The 21,129-nt window shown below is 41.2% G+C and overlaps 1 protein-coding gene across 1 annotated transcript in view; it reads right to left on the bottom strand.

The window, feature by feature from the left end:
* cntnap2a (contactin associated protein 2a) overlaps positions 1–16,212 on the bottom strand; it is a 319,930-nt gene extending 303,718 nt beyond the window's left edge. The window contains exon 1 of the mRNA XM_070852601.1: positions 16,119–16,212. Within this exon, the coding sequence (XP_070708702.1) occupies positions 16,119–16,212 (94 nt within the window). The remainder of the gene's footprint in view (positions 1–16,118) is intronic.
* Between the last annotated feature and the right edge of the window lie 4,917 nt (positions 16,213–21,129).

The following is a 21,129-nucleotide window of genomic DNA, read 5'->3' as shown; positions in this document are numbered from 1 at the left end:
TGCCATTATCAACATATGAACTTTTTAAATTATATTAAATGTATGACAGTGTTCTAGTGAACAATATGATATGACATACCCCATCTTAGACCCTCTGAAATCATATGATGTAAGCTAAAAAACCCATTCACATTCTATTTCCATTAGTGAGTCGAGGGATTAATGCTCTGAACCTCACATGCACCGACAAGCCTATATGCAAAAGAATGTGCAGAGGTAAATAAGACACACACACAGAGACCACACAGACACACACACACACACACACACACACACACACACACACACACACACAGAGTCCACATTAGGATGGTTTCACAGGATCACCCATTACCACCCTTTGAAGTGTGTGAGTTGCTAATGGTTTTGGATCCCATTCAGGGAGAGTCTGTGGCCTGTCTATCCATTAGCTGGCTGACACACTCTGCTGACTAAACACAACACTTCCAGTGCCCTTGTCCTCTGCTCCTCTCTCCCATGCCCCCTCTTGTGTGTCTCTGTGTCTCTGTATGTTTGTGTGTGTGTGTGCCTTGAATACAGTACAGGTGTATGTGTGGTTGTCTGGTTTTGTTTGAGCAACCAAGAGGATCAAAAGCGAGGAGGAGCAGGGAGGGCAAAGGACACAATTACAGTTTTATCCCATTTAACACTTTTGGTTCGGTTCAACTGTTGGATGATTTGATTCTTTTAAAATGACCAACTTCTATCAGAACTTTTATAGTCAATGTGTGCATTTGGTCTGATGTGAGAGTAAGCCACTTAATGAATGCTTTTATCCAAAGTATCCTCTAGTATTTTTCAGTCATTAATTCTAAATTGACATCATCAACATCAAACTAAAGCCCAATAAATGTGGCAGCCACTACATTTTAAAGGGGAAAAATGTCACTCTTTCAAATTGGGAATCTCACAACAGTCTCTTTTTAAAGTTACATTAAAACAAGTTGTCCAACCGATTGTTATTTATGTCTGGCAATTGGCAATTTGAGTTTCTTTTTTGTTCCAATCAATGTAAGGTTCATACTAATCTTACATTTTTAGACATTTGATAAGCAATATTGACTGTCACTCGTAATTTCTTTGTGTTAAACACTGAAGACGAACTGATCAATTTGCCTGATAGGCGATTACTTACTCAATGCATACTCAATGAGCCATTCACTCACAAAACCTTTCACATTTGAACAATTCTGAAAATTGAGAGAACAATTAAGCTACTGGCCCAAAACGAACTCGGAAAAACTCAGTCACAATAATTCTGTCACCATGAAGTAGTGTATTGGATGTTACACAATAAAACCTGAGAATAATTAAACACGTTTTGAACTTTGGTGAGTTGATGTATGAAAGTACAGAGTATGTGCAAATATATATTGTGACAATGGTGAAGATAATGACGGTCCAAGCATACTTAAGATCTTTAGTTAACATGCAACAGTTGACGGGATGAATACAATGCGATGTAGGAAAATATTCTAAATATATAAATAAGTGACTAACAATAAAAATAAAAAATGAGCAATTTTTTGCTCCTAGCGGCGACTGCAGTCTGCGAGAAAAGACGGACAGATACTATTAAGACTTGATGACACACCTGGATGCACAGGCTTCACTAGATTCACATCCAACCAAAAAAATCAGACCCCACACTGAGCTTTTAGGGCAGCACTTTGCACCATGTCCTTCAAAGAATGCCAAAAAGCATTTGCCTCTCCTCTGCTCTCACAGGCAATCGATAGCACACTTTTCTGCCTCCTTAGTAAAAAGCAAAGAAGCCGTCTGCTGCACAGTGTGTGTGTGTGTGTGTGTGTGTGAGTGGATAGCATGTGTGATGTGCATTCCCCAAACAACACATGGAGAAACCCACGCAGACAAACATACATGGGTATGAGCAAACACAAGCACACACACACTAACACTGATGTGCACATAGGAATCGACATTGCAAATTAGGTGTATTGGCAAAATTTACAAACTTATTACAGGCGGTTTGTCCAAATTCAACACAATTTGCCACTTTTAATTACTACTGCAGTCTCAAAATTATTCAACCCCTTCTTGACAAGCATCTTTAGTTCTAAGTAGAGCACCCTTTTGCTGTGATGACCTGCTGCAAACGTGATGCATAGCCAGACACCAGGTTCTGACAGCATCCCTGAGGAATTTGAGCACATTCCTTATGGACAACAGCCTCCAGCTCTCTAATATTCTTGAGTTAGCCTGCTTCAACCACTTTCTTCAAATCCCAACAGAGATTTTCTATGGGATTCAAGTCAGGCAATTGTGACGGCCACTCTAGTATCTACCAGAACTTTTTCTGGAACCAAGCATTGGTGGACTTTGAGGTATGCTTGGGATCACTGTCCTGTTGGAAGGTCCAACAACACCCAAGCTTCAGCTTCCTCACAGACAGCGTGACATTTCCCCCTAGGATTTCCTCATACTTGATTTAATCCATCTTGCCCTCCAAACGGTGCAGGTTCCAGAAGAAGCAAAGCAGCTCCAGAGCATCACCGAGCCACTGCCATGCTTCACTGTAAGCAGGGTGTTCTTTTCAGCATCTGCCTCATTCTGCCTCCTCCAGACATACTGTTGATCTGAAAAGTTCCAGTTATGTTTCATAACTCCACAGACCAGAATACCAAAACTTCAGTGGCTAATTTATATGGTTTCTAGCATATTGGAGCTGACTTGTCTTGTGACTGTGCTTTTGGGTCAGTACTGGTGCACGTCTGGGAGTTTTGGTATTGAGGCCTTCAGTGTTTAGTATGTGCCCTACTGTAGAAACTGAAACCTCAGTGCCTGCTGCCACTGCCATTGATAGCTTCCTCTCTCTGTCACGTCCAGGTACAGGAGCCAGTTTTCCTTTAGTTTTGAACTTGCAAACTATGCTTCCGACAGCATCTCTAAGAACTCTTTGGACAATTATCTTGACTTACCCATATTTCTCACATGCTAACATGCAACCAAACGTCACTGTGAACAAACCTGTAGCCAGTCCGGATATTTGATGTGTTCGATCTCAAACACATCTGATGCAACAAATGAGGCTCTTGATTAGGTGTATCAATTATGCTTGAGACAACACCTGATTTGCAAATGAGTGCTCTTATGAGGGATTCTGTTCAGGGTGTTGAATAATTTTGAGACTGCAGTGGTCATTAAAAGTGACATTTTATGTTGAATTTGGAGAAACCACCTGTAATATTAGTTGTGTTAGTTGTGCTATTTCAATTCTTGTTGTCCGAGTTGTTCGTTGAACAGAGCTTAACGTTTGTAAATTTTACCAATACACCTAATTTGCAATGGGGGTTGAATAATTTTAGGTGCAACTGTATTCTGTCCATCACCCAAGCTGTTGAAATACAGGGGCATGGTAGGGTGCTGGCTGAGAAGATAAATCTATAAATCAGGTTTAATGTTTCCTTTCTGTCTCCCTGCCCATTTGTGTGTGTGTTTCTCTCTGCCATGTACTCAGTCAGCATGTCTGTTCGTCCCAGACACAGATTAAAGTGCTGAAACTGATCTGTGATCAGCCATGCTGTAATCCCCTCCATGTAGGTCTTTATCGTTTCATCTCTAGATGACTGATGGAGATGCCAGCAGGCAGAGTGAGCATTTATTAAGTCATGATATTAAAACTGATTCCCAAATATTTCCATTTGAGATCACAATTTGGAAATGCGAAGCATACAGTGAATTTCAATTCCGTGCTCTCATTAACCAACAGTTTAATGGGGAATTAATGAAATTCCAAATTAATCAACTGAGCTCCTAAAGGATTGACCCAACTCAATCTACATCTGTGCTTCTGCCTTAATATTGTCTTTGAGGCACCTCCAGCAGCTCTGAATTGAGCCCATTGTTAATAAACTCACAGCATTTATCAATTAGTAATTTGACCTTTTTCAACAAAGGGCAGGATTAACCAGCATTATTGCTAAGAGCATATTAACAGACATGGTGTGTGTGAGAGAAGGGGTGCTGGCAGAAAAGAAACATATTCCAGTATAGAAACATTTTGCCATAACCTAAACACTTTCAAAAGTTAGAAATTTTTTCCCCAAGCAGACTCCGGGTCATGTATTAATTCATTGGCCATAGTTCCCAACCTAAAAGCAGCTGACACACATTACAGTGGGCCAATAACTAGAGAGGTAGAGTTGGCAGTAATGAAATGCAAGCGATACAAGAATCTAATTTAGGGTTCTGCAGTTTGTAAATAGAACTAGTCGATTGATAAAAAGCAAAAGGCTCTAGCAAGAGGAATGGGGACATATTTCTGGTTTCTCTAAGTAGACACCCATCGTAACTTGGTTAAGTGGCACGCTGCCAAACTGTGCCATGCAGTTAGCTGATCTGTTACACCTGAGACTGATTCATCATGGAGAGGTTTCGCTGCGTTAAAGAAAATAGTCCACTACATATAAACTTCAATGTGTCAGCGAGGACATTCCAAAGAGGGCTGAAGCCTTTCTGAACACAAATGCTAGCCCAATTTTCTGGCGTGTCTGTTATTTTTCTTTATCATGTTTTCAATGCATTTTTATGTAATTTGAATTGCTTTTAAGTATGAAATATGACACACAAATAAACTTGCAACTAAAAATAAATAAAAGTAATAAGAATGATAATAAGATACATGACTGCCATTAAATAACTCCTAATGCGTAGTCTGGGAGGAGCTGTTGGCGCAGCATCAAGGCTTGCTGCTTTTTTTGAAGTAAATTTAATTGTTGTGTCAGTGTAGCGGGGCCTGATAATCTTGACAGCTTGAGGGAGAGGTGAAACATACTCTGTACAGACAGCAGGATAAGGAGAGACAAAATGGTTAAAGAAAGTCAGATGACCAAGATATGAACAGAGAAGCAATGTGAAAATAGACAGCGACAAGGTGGCATAAACAGAGAAAGAGAAGAATAATAAAGTGGGTAAGAATAAGAGGCAACCTGAGTGAGTAAAACAGTCTGAAGAGAAAAATGAGGGAAGGAAAGAGACGAGCACACCGACAAAGACAGATGGGGACCAGGAGAGGGGAAAAAAGACAAAGAAAGCCACAGTGTAAGAAAAATATAGTAGGCGGCAGACAGAAGGCAGGTGAAAGAAAGGTATAAAGTGGAAGCAGTGACCCCTGTCTGACTAATCTTAGCTTACACTGTAACAGCACCTTGAACCAGAGTTAATGGACCACATCCACATCTTGCCTCAACTCTCTTTTTTCTTGTACACACACACAGCTATTCTTTATCACACCGTCCACACCTAAGCACACACCTCGTCTTTGATACACAGCATGCATATACAAACACGTTGATACATACCATCTGGTCACCTGAAGCGACTCTTTGCCGGAACTAAATGAGACCCGCTGATCCTAGCGAGGGGCTGATTCTGGCATATTTTAATTCCTCCGATCAAAATCAGATCCTTTCTCTACTGAACTCTATTGTTTTTTTGTTGTCGACTCAGCCTGCTAGTGTTGTAGTGCTGCTCTCCCGAATGACAGCCCACAGTGCAACATTTCTATATGTGCAAGTGAAAATTAGAGTGAATGTGAAAAATGATTTGGTCACACCAGTGATTGACTCTGTTCTGTTCTTGCTTGCTCAAACTTGGTCAATAAAGTTGATTTGATTTGATTTGATTTGATGTGGTTTGGCAAAGCTTTCATTCAGATCATATAGTAATAATAATAATTCAAGCTTTATAGTTTTGATTCAGGGCCTTCACTATTTGGATTAAGAATATTGTATAAGCCAAATTTAGTTTTCATACACATTTAATTTCAATGTGTCAGATATATATTCAATAAACTTTTAGGTAAATTTAAGTATCAAACTGGGCTGTGCAATGGCAGATATCTAAAACTAAGGGACTTAAGGGATTTGGGCCAAAAAGACACACACATACACACACAATTGTGTCACTCTTAATGCTTGTGGCAATCCTGCAAGGGTCTCTGCAAGAGACCAGGCCTGTCTGACATCCCAATTACTGTTCACTTTAACCACTGTTTCCGGACAGTCAGGACATTCAGCTTTACTAAACTGAAATAGAGATACACACACACACAGCAACACACAGGTCATGTTTTCCAAGTGGCTAGCTGGCAACAGTATGTTCCAGTTCTTCCTGTGTGCTTTTCCTCTGAGTCTAAAGAGAAAAGGAGGAGTGGTTCCTCAATGGAAGTATCCCAAAGATTAATTCACTTAATCTTGTGCTGTAAATGGGGTATTCAAGCGGCTTAAAAAACAAATTGAATGCAAAGGCTGAGAGTAATACCAACATTTGTCTTAGCTGCAGCACAATGCCCTTTCCACAGCACTCTTCCACATGAGCTGGTGGCTAGATTTCCAACATCCATTATGACAGAGAGGGACTTGTGCATATGCACATGTGCATACCTGCACTGTCTGACACAGAAACTTGTTTTCTCAAACACATATACACACATTCTGGCCATGTTGACAACTGTATCTATGGAGGACTAAAAAGATGGGGAGTATAAGATAGATATGGCAAGACTCAATATACATGGAGAGTATGGATGTGTGTCCGTGTGTGTGTGTGTGTGTGTGAGAGAGAGAGAGAGAGAGAGAGAGAGAGAGAGAGAGAGAGAGAGAGAGAGAGAGAGAAAGAGAGTGAGAGAGAGAGTTGGAACAGATGTTGTATGCAGTTTTTAATGTGTAATCCCCAGACTCATCATGTTACCCAATAGGCATGTGCAGATCAAAGGGTTAATGTGGCAGAATATAGGTTAAACTCAAAGTGAGAGCCACGCAAAAGCTACAGTTTAATTATCCACCAACAATCCGCTTGGTGCAACTCTAGAAAAGTCAAAATCACAGCTTTTTATTGCATACTCTGGGCTAATGACTAAATATGCTGATTTTTTTTACACAAGCTATAACTAATTAGTCAATGTAATTAGTTCAAAGTCTCTTTAAATCACTTGACTCCCTATTTAATGTACTGACTAGGACTACATAATGTATACATACCATGTATGAGAAATTCATTTATGCTGTCATTGGTGTCCCACAAAAAACCTAACATCTCTTCTTCTGTAATATTTGACATTTGTGGCAAATCAATACTTATGTACTATACTGAAATCTAATATTACACTCATAGCAAATTAAAAAAACACTCTCTGCAGCTCTGATTATCACACCACTTCTATGACTAGGCTAACATGTGCTAGATGACTTGTATGGTTTGGGGAACCTTTGTTCTTATGTAAACTTCCTTTAACATTTTTGTGCATATTCTTGGCACGTCACTACGGATCACTATCGCTTTTCAAGTCAGATACCGCAAAAATTCATATATTTCCTATGAGACCTATGGAATTATTTATGATCCCATATATTATGTTGTGCTAGAGACATGCTGTTTCCAGTCCAAACCACTGTCAGACCTACTGCATGTAATGCTATGTATGATAACATTGTGCATGTTTTCCCTGTAAGCAACACTGATCATTATAGCATGGTTAAGTGAATGTATAGTGTTTAAAATAAACAGACTGTTCCTGTAGAATGGTGTAGGATGGGAGTAAATATTATGTGAAATAAACCAAATACTACTGTGAACTATTTCAGTCATTTCTGTCTCTCCAGAAGTCTGCCTTTGTGTCAGACAGTGGGAGAGGTGCGTTTTAATAGTGGGAGGCACTGTGTGTGTGTGTGTGTGTGTGTGTGTGTGTGTGTGTGTGTGTTTTGAAAATAATTTTGGGTGATTATTATTACCCAGTAAAAATGTAGTTATATTAATTTATTTTCATGTGTTATAGTGGGATGCCAACAGAGTGGAGGAGGAAGACGATCTCCCTTTAACCAACCACACATATGCCCTCCTGCACAGTTCTGCCCCGCCAAAGACCTCCACCAGAGCCACTTCCAGATAAAAGTCTCAGGAGAAGAGGTAGGGAAAAAAAGGACCATCACCCCCCAACGTTCACAGAACAGACACAACCTAGAACACCCCAAGCAGAGACGTCAGAGGAGGGGGCACAGCAGCCATCTTCCCCACCTTGCAGCAACAGTCACAAACATCACCAGGCTCATCATCACAACCCATCTTACACCCCATTCTGGTACAAGGCATGCCAGGTGCCCCTGTGTGTTACTGTGGGCAGGAACAGCCATGATACATATCCTGTTCAGGGATGTGAACACAACACCCATGGACACTGCCCAAAATGGGCCTAACTGATGAACTGAATAAGCACTGAACATATCACTTCAGACACAATCCAAAGAAATGTGTCCAACTTTTCTACGTTGAGTTTTTTTCAGTAATAGTATTGTTTGTAAACCTGTTCAATAGAATGAGTAAAAAGTCAAGGCCAGTTTTTGGCTAATATTCCCCGTTATCGTTTCTAGAAGTCTTTATTGAGAGACATATACCATTAGCTGAGGTGGTGCTGATAATGGGATGCATAAAACTTGATACTGTAAATAATAGCATCTATATGGAGCAAAACACAAAAACAGAAAGGTCTCTGTGAAGACCTCCCAAAACTAAAGTGCCTCTAGCATTAGTATTGATTTTCACCTGTTGTATGGACAAACGTGCATTATTCAGTAACGTTACAACACTTTTGAATCTGGCTCAGACAACGAAAACTGGCATCAAAAGACAAAAGGCACCTTTACTTGCCCACCACAACAGTGCTTTGGATTCAGTCCCTGGCTGCAGATTGGCCGGCTTCATGGACCATGATTGGCAGTATTTGTGGGTGGGATGCTAGTGAGGGATCATGTCCTTATTGTTCCACGACAAGCAACTCCTTGGATGCTGGACACAAAACAACCCATTTCCATTGATGTCCTCCCTAGCATTGGATGCAGTTCAAGAGCAAGTAAAAGGGATATAACACAGCTCTAGTCACTATGTATAAACCCACTCCCTGACACTAGCAGATGTGACTGCCCAGTTTTACTTTGTGCTGCTTTTGACACTGTTGTTTTGACACTGATGATTTGGGTCAGGGTCACCAACACTGCTTTTAACTACTCTTGCTAACACCTCCAGTTTCCTGATGCAGCTCAATTCTGGCTTTCACCAGGATTAATCCAGGCCAGTTGGTGTGCCCCATTTATTAGCTGCTTCTTTGTGATGTAACTGGTATATTTAAGGCTAAAACAAACAAGATTTCAGGTTTTTGGAAAACCCTCGGGCTATCTTAAACTCACAGAAAAATCGGATGGAGGAAAAACAAGGGGTCGTTCAGAATTAAATACAGAGGGTTAAAAAGATTTTTAAAATTGCCAAACATGAGAAAACATTGTAACTGCTATGGAAATGGTCAATGTGTCCTAAACAATCCCGTAAAATTCATTTGTAAATATACTTGAAGCAAAAAACAAACATGCGTCGCGGTTGCAGAATCAACAACACCCACTGTGATTGTTGATGAGGTTCAGAAGTTTCAACGCCTGAAAAGTCATATCATCATCTAAACCTCTCCACGGAGTCCGCTGATGGGGCAGGTTCACCTGCCCAACTCAAATGACTCTCAGTGGATTTCTGAACTAAAATCTCGTAGCAAAAACTAAGCTCCCAAGATTTCATCGGGCTTTGCAAAGCTAGTCTTTTACAGCTCAATGAGCTCCAGCTCCAAGTTAAAGCTCAGGTTGAACATTATATATTCCAGGCTACAACCTTCTTTGATAGAAAGGAACAAAAAAAAAAAGATTCATGGTGGTTTTATTTTGGTGTTCTCTGCTTTTATTTTTAAAATGTGTTTACTGCTCCACATTTATTTGGTTTGAGATTATTTTGCCTGCCCCCCCCCCCCATTCTGTATCCCTCATATCCAAACATTTAAAGCGATGATGATTACAAAAATGCCGATGATGATGCACAATAAGTAGACTGTAAGTGGATATTCACACCAACTGATGTAGCAATTAAATTATCTGTTATGTGATCAATCAAAGTTGTAAAGAAGCCAGGTATTACCAAAGGGAAATGCAGTATAGCACAGCCCGGTCAATTCTCGAGCTAATGCAGCGGCTGTGCTCTGATGCAGCTACAGATTATAATAACAATGGTAATGTTGAATGACAAGGTGTCGGAGAGAATCCTCACCTCCTGACCATCTTTCCTCGAGCTGTCTCTGCTCATCGTTCTCTCTTTTCTGATAAATGCTGCCTCCGTCTCCAAATGTCCATCTCTCTTCCTCCTTCTATCCTGTTAGCCCATTCTCCATCTCAGAGACCCTTGTCTAACGAGGTGGACAGCTTCTGATGGGTTCTAATGAGAACACATTCCACTAGAATAACTTTCAGACCCTCATACACACACACACGCACGCACACACACATCCAGAGTAGAAGCGTGGAAGCACATACTTGAACCTTCAAATGCAGAATTACTGAATTACGCACCTGTACTACACTCCTCAATTTGAGTTAAGTTTTCAATTCATGTGTGTGCAGTCAGTAATATACAAAGACCTATAGAGCTGTGTCTGTCTGTGTGTGTGTGTGTGTGTGTGAGAGAGAGAGAGAGAGAAAGAGGAGGAGGGAGGAGGGCAGAGAAGAGGCAGTTTGTGTGCATGGTGTGGGCCTCTTTGTGGGAGAGTGTGTGGGCATGTTACGTTACTGACATTGTTAAGGGAATTATGCTGCATGACTTGTCACTGTACATTTGTATCACTACAGCCTTGGTCCCATGATGAAACATAGATAGCTTTGCAGTAGCATTCGCTTTCAAGAGAAAAACTGAAATTCTTCAAGGCGACTGATACAGCAACCTAAGTATACAGCTGACAGAGAATAGAAGAAAAGAAAAAAAAGTCATGGAGCTCTGGCAATGCATTTCTTACTCGCAGATATTTACTATGCTTCTTATCATAATGCGTTACAGAGCAAGTTGTTAAGACATTCTTTTCAAGCCAAATTCATATCCATTTATTATGAGCTGCTGTGAAATCAAGCAATTCTGATTCCTTGTGCTATGAAAATAAAGTGCTTTTAGGAAAGTAGTGGCTTATAGGTCAAGCATTTTTGTCTCTAAAGCACTGTTGTGAATTCATGTTTTAGTAGGCTAAAATATTCATACGCTAATGGGGCAAGCAGGACTCCAGATGTTTCCGCTGGCAGCACTGGTGCTACCAGTTTTCTCAGTCAGTCACACCAGCACATGATTTGATAGCCCCCCTTTTTTTTGGTACAGCATGGTGTTAGTGAATGACATTGTATGCTGATTAATAGTTGTTTTAATCTGGATACCTTAGTTTTCCATTTTCTATTATATAATATTATATTATACAAGAAAACAGCAAACAGCGGTACTGCATTAGCACTAGATTTACTCTAGTACTGTACTGACAGCTTCATTTACTAGTTACTTTGCAGAATTAGATTAAAAATGCAAAACAGAATTAATAAATAAATTGTATCATTATATCAATACGGCTTTATTGGTCCCCAGGGGGAAATTCACTAGCTACCCAGCAGTGTGTAAAATAATATATAAAATACCGCTTTGGTCAGAGTCTGGAGACCTGGCAAGCAAAATTTAAGAGCTGTATAAGACTGAAAGAGAAGACTGCAGTGAGGCTGTGACTGTTTGGCTGCGATCCATGTCAGTCTGGTTGTTGCACTGGACACACACACACACACACACACACACACACACACACACAGGGTGCTGTTTTGAAAGTGTGCAAAGGCAGGCTCATCACATTTCTCCCTGGTATGTCTGGTATTGACTTCATCTAAATCATATCATAACTTATCTTTCTGTATGAGTTATTATTTTTTGTATATTTGTAACAGGAGTGGACCAAAAAGGGACAGATTGTGAGGAGAGAGACCTGGTGCATGAAAAAAGACAATGAAAAAAAAAAACACAAGGAGCGAGGAAAATGGTTATGGCCAGATGATAAAACCACTGAGTAGAGCCAAGTAGGGATAGGTAGAATTAGAGACAATTAGAATTAGAGAGGAGGCGAGAGGGCAAAATGATGAGAGACAGACAGACAGAGGGTGAAGGGGAAAGGAGTAGAAGGGAGCAAGGAAAATCATCAGGGGTAGTTAGGGATGAGACAGTTGGGGAAAAGAAGGGACTGGTGTACGGCTGTTTTTTTTCATTGAAATTTTTTAAAGAGACAAAAAGTTTAGCAAGAATGGCGAGGAAGGTCTAGAAGGACAAACAGGAAAATAAACTGAGGGAGATTTATTGAAAATAGAGGGACTGTAGAGCACAATTAAGAACTTGTTTCCCAGCTCTAACTTACTTGACTTGAGGCCTGATACATTTACCAATGTGGACACACACGCCCAAAACAGACAGGTGCCCACATACACTGTAAATATACAGAGGCCAAACAGAGCTGCACACCAAGTATTGAGCGATTCTAATCTCAACCAAACTGGTCTCCTTCCTCCAGCCCTAATCCTATTATTACCACCTCCTACTGGGAGCCATTGCACACACACATACACACACACACGCACAGTCACACAGACAGACACAGGACTGGCATCAGGTTTACCTGTGTGTTGGTTGATGTGTTGGTCTTTAGAAAATTATAGCATATCTAATTTTTCCAACAGTGACGGGTGATATGATAATAATCACTGATTCATTTGTCGACAGTAGAAATGAGCAATGCTGCTACCACCGATGTTACTGTGCATGGACTGTGATGACATTCCACATTATTCATTTGCTTTGGATCATCCAGATCCAGTCAGATCTTAAAATTGGCCACTTTGACACAGAAGCTATAGCCAAGTGGGCTTCAGTCAGGACTTAGTCAAACATAATGTGAAGAACCATTAATGCTTCAAACTCAACTTAAGACATTTGTGTTCGCAACAGGATGGAACTAAATAGCTTCATTTTGTTTCACATGTTAAACGATGAATCATATTGAAGAACGGGAAAATCTATCGTGCCCCATGTGGCCCTGGAGGTGCAACCAGACTGATGTCTATGTCAAATGGCCTGGCATGCTTAATGAGATAAGAAAAGGCTAATCTGATTCTATATCAGACAGGCTCTAGGGGCATCCCATTTAGCCACCCACAGTGTCACTAACACACTAATTTAAAGGCACATCCTTTACTTTTCACACACTGGTGTTGAGAATTAGAGGCTGACTAAAGGAAAGATTTGATGAGGTTACAGTAAGTCACAAATGAATACACAAATGCATTGAGCTGCTATTCCTGTCAGAAACCTCCCATGAGAGCCATCTTATTCAGACAAATATGTTGATTTGAATTGCAAAGAGGAAAAAAATGTCTCTGTGATCATAAGACATCATCATAGTAGGTGGTGAGAGACGCTGCATCAGAATTACTAGATACAAAAAAGCATGTACATAATGTGCATACTGTATAGTGGCAACTCATTACGGCTTACAATGAAGTACAAGGACAAGCACAATCTACTTTTCATCACTTGTGTGAGTGTCTGTGGTTGTGTATGCACATTCGTGCTCATGTGAGTTTGTATTTCTGAACGTCGCTACATGTGCTTGTGTGCGTCTGGACTTTGCAGGACTGTAATAGATGTGAAGTGATACTGGAATGAAACATAAAACTGACAGACGCTTTAGGCCAAGCTTGCGTGGGAAAAAAGAATCCCTGGATTACTGCTCAACATACAATCATTTGTACAACTATACATGAGTGAACATTAAATGAAAATGAAAATGCAAATGCACACAACCCACTTGTAAAGGGGCAAAACCAACATATAAATCTCTCCGTATTGCTCTCTCTCTCTTTCACTGGTACAAATATCTCAAATAAGCATTTTCAGTCTTCACTTGGGAGACTCCGCACGGTTGATGGGTCAACCACCCCATTGACTTTTAGTGTGTGAGCGTGTTTGCCCCGGTAGGATGGAAATGTTAATCTTTTTTAGTCCATGCCTCAGACCATTGGTCACAATGGCATTGTCTATTCCCAGAGTGCTTCACATTTAGTCCCTGAGGAGGGATAAAGTCAGCACTGTGATTTAAGCTCAAGGGTGAAACTGCTGGTTCGATTCAACATGCGTTTTGTATGATTCTCTCTGTCTCGCACGCACACACACAAAGTTTGCTTGCCTCCTATCTTGTAAATCCTTCCCTGATCCCTCTCCACACTTTGATATTCCTGTTGTCGACTGTTGTCTTACATTTTGCGATGCAACACATATCGCTTTGCTATCTGTAGCTATAGAATGAGGAAGTGATGATAAATCCAGCACGGTATACATGGAAATACTTTTTATCTCCCTATTTCTAGGAGAATTTACATAATACTAACTTTACATGGACTTATTCTTTCTTATTTTAGCCTCTTGTGTGATCATATCTATTTATATTCAAAATAATTATGAGGCTCATAATGTTGCAATGGAGAACTGAAATTTTAAATTGCATACATTTATGTGAGCACATTCATGTGAAGAGAAATCGTTTAGATAGACTTTCTGGTTTGAAAGATTCAACAGGTCTAAATCAAAACTTGTTCAAGTCCCAAGCTGAAGTTGCCTCTAACAAGACACTGGATCTGTGCTCGCTCCACGGGGACTGACCCAGACAGACCTGGAAACAAGAGGACTGAGGATTTCCATAAAGAGATCAATAAAGCTGCATCTTTTTTTTTTTTTTTAGTCAGTAAGACCTATTCGCTGGCCCTATGACACCTGTTTACTGAGAGGTCTCTCTTCCCAGCAGCAGCTAAGTGAGAGAAAAACGCACTGCCCATCCCCTCCAACTCTCCCTCGGTCTCTTCCCTCCTGAAACGCTCACTGACGCGCACACGCAGTCACATCCGTGGACGCGCGCGGCTCGCAGTGCCGTCTCTCCGTTGTTGTCTGTCGGATGGGATGATTAATGAGGCGCGTCCCCGGACACATTCATCCGGGACCCGAGAAGCCCTCGCGATCACCGGGGGAATCAGTCACAGCGGCTCAGTCACCGTCGGCAGCGTCGGAGAGACGCCGAACCAAGTGGAGAGGAATCCGGGAAGATACGGAACCACGTAGTCGGTCCTTTTAAGATGGATGGGACCGATAATGGGCCATTAAATCTTAAAAATGTCAGGCAGATGGTACGTTTCAAAAATACGCTACGGGGAAATCCCACTAGACAGAAATGTGTGCAAATAAGAAGCCCACAGGCTACAACACCCTGGGATATGTCAATGAGATTCTAAGAGCACAACCATTATGTCAACCAGTAGATTAAACAAAAGCCAGATACTAAAATGAGTAAAACAGATCATCTCTGGTTTTTCAAGTCTCCAACTCTGAAGTGCGGGCTTTTAACCCCATTTAAAATTGATCTATCCTCTGAAATTAAGCATTATCATATGGGGTATGTAAGTTGTCTTCGATTTTTCCAGTGACCATTTGTTAAAAAATAAAGTTGGCTAAAACAGGCCTACACCTGTAATAGAGGAGAGACTAATCAAAAATTTAATTCCATAGAAACTTCATGAACAGCCTACATCAGACTGTACAAGCAAAATGCTTAAAAGTAGAGATGTTTAATGTTCCTCTGGGCCACTGACAATGAAAAGTCATTCATTCACAGTCTGTTAGATCAGAATTTCCTCCTAACAAGTTGGAGATTCAACAAAAACCTAGTATTTGTGTGTCTTTTGGGGAAATGCGGTGTAATGGTCTGGAAACAAACACAATGAGCTTATATAATGTTAATGCCAAAAACCCCGAAGGGCTGAAAAAAAGAAAGAGCTAAATATCTGGAGAAATGATTTCTAACTGTGCGTCTGTCAAATTCACTCAGGGTTCAGACTGCACATAAAAACACAGCAAACCACAGCTGATACATGTCATTCAGTCACCCAGTCCTCCCTGGAAGCCCTGGATTAAAAGCACCCAATGGACATAAAACCCCGGCTATTAAAACCAATGGAGCGGGGATCCTGGAGAGTTAACGCGTGCAGGTCTAAACTCCGAAGGCAGCCCCGCTCCGTCTGCCCGTCTCATGAGATCCCGAGAGCCCCGGCTGGCACCACCGTGGGGACACCCGTCTCTGGCCGTGCTGCTGTGCTCCAGAGGCTGCTTCCCCACCACCGTGCACACTCTGCCGCTCAGCGACGGGAGACGCATCCAAACATTAAGAATAAACAACTTACGGGATGTTGGCAAAGCTCCGCGTGCACCGCTGAAAATCCACAAAGCGACCGGCAATAACAAGCTCAATCCCCGGGCAGGACGGTGCCGGTGCATGTTCACGGCCGGTGCGGACGCAGCAGAACGGCAGAGGGAGAGGAGGCGCTCAGTAAAAACAGCCAGCTGGTGGGAACGCCAGGCGGTCCGTCAGACTCGCTTCGCAGTTGAGGACTGGCTAAGAGGAGCCTGGCTGCACGGACTCACTCACTCACTCTCTCCCTCTCTCTCTCTCGCAGCCTATGTCTCTACGTCTGTCTCTCTCTCCAATAAAGAGATGATGTAAGGATCGCGCAGACAAACGGGCTGCTCTGCGCTTCCGAGCGCAACGCACTTGTCTCTGCGGCTATCTCGCCTCCTTATTTAGCCGTCCCCGAGAATGTGCAAAAACAAGAAAAAGAAGAAGAAGCGTGTCTCCACCTGCACGGGGAGAGGATGACTGGTGCCACTGTGATGTGCTGTGCAGCCCCAGTTGTTCAAGGAGTCATGACTGACTGTGCGCAGCTCAAACCCGCTGAACTGATTTCTCCTCTCCAGCGCTCCGGCGCGCTGTCCGTGGTGCTGAACTTATCTCGGGCTTTCTGTCTCTCTCTCCCTCTCTAGATGTCTTTCCGTCTCTTGCAGCCAGACAGTGCCCCCCTCCTTCTCTAGGTGGTAGCCTGGTACTCGGTGTGTTCTCCTCTCCTCACAACAAAAAGCTGAAACAAGAATGACAGAGGACTTACAGTCACTCCTGTCTTCATGTCTCTGCCTGTCTGTTCCATTTACGTGCTTCCAGTGTAAATGTGCGTTTCAGGGAGCTGCAGTAATGAGGGTTCATTAACAGTCCTAAACATTTGTGATATGCAGTCGTTATTCCCATATTAGTTTTCCTAAAACAAAAAGAGAGGGAGACTAAATGAAACTCAAGGTATGAAGTCATTCATAAAATGTTACATTGCTTGTTCCATCCTTCATGTAGATATATTTAGACTGGTTCTGGAAATGTTATGGGGTTCCTCAGAACATTCTCCAGGGTTCTTGTATAAGCTCCAAACAAAAAACCCTTTAGAACATAAATGCACTCTAACTTATTATGTCTGTATTAACTTTCAGTTGCTTCCACATTATAGCTACAACTACTAGTTGTTTTCATTATTGATTAATCTGTCAATCATTACATTTCTTATTTAGGTCTATGGGTGTTGAATGTGACAGAAATTGTGCGTCCACAAGAAAGGAATTCCTGCAGTACTGTTTGTCTTAGGCTCCCTCAATTTCTGCGATCATTAAACACTGTTGAGCTGCACTACTTAGACTTGTCCTGTAAAAAATAATTTCAGCTGAATTAAGTTCTCTCAGCCTGCACTACTGTATTCATGCCAACTGTGCTGGCCCTCAAGTCTTTTTTCTAGTCCCACTGTGGATGGATGGCCAGCTCTTCAAGACTTTAGTCCAAATATGTAGACTCAACATGACTGATAGAGACAGCTGAGCTCCAAAGCACTCAAGTGTTTTTCATTTTTCCAACTTGTATGCCTCTTCCTAATTCTGCCTCTGAAAGGCAGTTTGTTTGGTTTTCTGCATCGACTAGTGCAGTGTTCGGGGTGTCCATATTCAGAGTGGGCCGACTGCTTGGCCCCAAAGAAACTCTGCCTGGTGCCAGACTTTGGCGCCAGTTCTATTTAAGCCTATGGGAGATGTGTGATGAGACACAGTAAAACCCTACATATATACATCATAGGATCTTTGATGAGGAATTCCAAATGTGCACATTTATTTATTTGGTGTTGGTCTTCAAATGGTATATTGATTATAGGTATACTTGACAGGGCTCATGGTGAGCCAAATTAAAATACTCACCCAGACAAATTCAAAAGTTTTACGTGTCCCTTGAAAATATTATGCTTTGTGATGATTGACAGGGCTAATATTAGATGTCACTTGTTTGGTTACCTAATGTGGCTCATCACCAGAACAATAAATCTAGATTATGTTACATAACGGTAGCTAACACACTTAGAGTTAATTTAGTTGTGTATTATCACCGTTTTGCTAACTTATTAACATTAGTTTGTTTATAACCAGCATAAGAAGCTCCAGTCCATTACAAATCCAGCATGACGTTAACATAACTTGCATGCAAATAAATCATTGAATTATTGCAGAGGTCGAGATCTGCTAATGTTTTCTTTTGATGATACCTTTGACGTTTCACATCCACACAACTCCACACTCCACTCTGCACTTCAGTGAAGATCAGATGAACAGTTAAGTGAAAGACAAAACACACACACAGACAGAAAACGACTCCTTCCTTCTCTAAATATTCTCAAGTACTGTACGCGTCTGTTTCATTACTCTGTGCTGACATGATGGCAACTCATTTGTGGTTGCAGTGGTTTTGCAACATGAATAAGGAAAACATCTAAATCTGCTAGTGAGAGAACATGTTTTCATTGCCTTCCATATCTGGCTGTCCACATTTGTCACTATCCTGTCTCAGTCACGTCTCAGTCGCTGTCATCGGTCCAGAACATAATGTGTGAGTATCATTACTGAGGAGAGCGTTTTTCTAAATGGAGAAAATGAATGAAAATTACAAATTCAGACAGCTCCATCAGCAGTAATCTCCCATTTACTTCTTCACCTGAAAGATTCACTATGACAGTCATCACTGATGCTGGGCCATGGGTTAAAAACGTTTGATCAGATTATCAGCCAACACTCCACTATATGAAGTAGTAATATCTTTAATCAGGGATCAGCAGTATACAGCATTTACTACTATATCATGTTGCTCTTAATATATAATTAGCCTGAAATGCCAAAGCTGATGCTGTTGATTAGGTGTTGGCTGAACCTTTTGAGCATGTAATAGCTGTACATAGTGCAATTATGGAAGGACTTCAGTGTTTACAGGTAAGACAACATGACTGCAGCTGCATTTATAATTCTGCATTAAGGGGTTACACCATACTAACAGAAGCTACTTGCATAGGCTCCATTACTATGCAGCAGATACACCTTAATTGGTGTACAGTGAAAAAAATGTAACTACAATAGTGGCTATGGTGGCAAAGATACCACATGTGAGAACTGTGTTTGGTAGGTTGTGTTATTTCCTCCAAGTCTTCTGATGCTGGTGAACATTGACCAGAGTGAATACAACATGAAGCGTGTTGGGAAAAGTGCTCCATTATGTTCTCCTTTTATCTAGCAAACCAATCTTCACAGCAAACTTGCTCACCACGAGCAGGGTGAGCAGTAATGTAGATAAGCAGACAAAATTTAGATATTATTATATTGCTGATGGTGCTAAAGTCAGTCAGAGGATCATCCTGTGGGGATGAAATGTCAAAATGCCACAGTGCATCAAATTTCATGGTAACCCATGCTAGAGGAAGTCAGGAGATCACTAAAGTCAGTGGGAGTCATTACCATGGGACCATAAATGATTGTACAAAATTTCATGTCAGTGCACCCAGTTGTTGTTGGACTACCGTGGAGAACCAGACGACTGAAAGACCAAAACTGCAATCCATAAAGCCACACTGTGACTTCTTTTCTGTGGTTAGGGATTTGCCGAAAAATGAGCTACTTTATATCTTTTCCTCTCTCTCCCTTTCGGTCTTTTGTGTTGACTGTTTCTATCACTTTCCCTGTCTCACTCCTCTGCCTGTTGATCACTCTATCCGCCCCTCCACCATGTTTTTTGCTGGATGACAGTGCTCTTTCTCCACAAGGACTGCAAATGGGTTTGTCAATATGTCATGCATGGTAATTTACAGCCATCATTCATCTCATAAAAAAAAACGGTGATGACTGATGGCCCATAGATTTTGAACAAAAAAAAGTTGATGACAGCAGTGATGAATCTCCCGAGGAAGGCTGTTTTGTTAAGTAAAACACTTGTGAGAAAGGATGTTCACATACAGCTGCTGTCCTGGACCCCCTCCCTGTTGCTATGTTGCCACTGTTGGCCAGAGAAAATAAGGATCTGGGGTGATGTCATGTAGTGTTTCTGGTATCATTAGAAAAGGCGAGCCTTTGCCTCGCACACAATCTGAGGAGATGTCCTTTGTGCTAAACTGTTACGAACAAAATAGTTTGAAGTGAGACCTGAACAAGACTTAGATAAGAATGTGCTGTCTGTTTTATGAGAGGAAATCACTGTGATGGTAGTGTCCATTATTGCTGAACCTGACTCAGCACAATAAAGTCGACTCTCAATAAAGTTAAAGCACTGAATTGTATTTAATAAACACTGGAGAGGAAAAGATTGTCTAAACAATGTAAGTGGTCTAAGGAGGACAGGGAATTCATTGCTGAAATACCCAATACAGTTGGAGGGTTGGAGAATGATGTGACCAAATTGCTACCCCAGGGAGGGATTCAGGAGTGGTCTGCAGAGTGATTCACTGCTGTGGAGGAAGTAAAAGAAATGAACACAAGAATCTCTCCTCCACAATTTCATCAGGAATTCCTATCATTGAGTTATTGTGGGAAATGCAATCACAGAGCAGGATAAAACTACTTGTTTTATTTGGTATACAAGCTTAATTTGTATTAGGCTTCTCAAGCGAAGGAGGAAACCACGGTACTGACAGTAAAGAAAAGGAAGGGAAGTTTCATCTGTATGATGGGAGGCTCTAGTTTTCTGAAGTGCGATGAGCAAATACTTCATCTAAGTGACCATCTCTGGTGCTTTTAGCGCAAACAATAAACCAGATACATCAAATCCTGCTGTCTTATAAATCACAGGGAATGGTGCATAGTCTAGTAAAGTGATACAGACATAGCACTCCTAAAGAAAAAAAAAGCCCTTCTTTAGGTCAGAGAAAGCTCACACATAAAAATTTAAATAGGTCTGGCAATATCTCAAAGACTCCAGAGCAAGCAGATGTTGGGTTATTTTTAAAATAGTGGTTCGGGGTTTTAACAGATTTTGCTTACAATATCTCACAAATAATACCCCTGCATGATACTATGTATTTG

This window comes from Pempheris klunzingeri, chromosome 21 (assembly GCF_042242105.1).
Source record: "Pempheris klunzingeri isolate RE-2024b chromosome 21, fPemKlu1.hap1, whole genome shotgun sequence".
Lineage (NCBI taxonomy): Eukaryota > Metazoa > Chordata > Actinopteri > Acropomatiformes > Pempheridae > Pempheris > Pempheris klunzingeri.
This window is presented reverse-complemented; position numbering and strand designations above follow the sequence as displayed.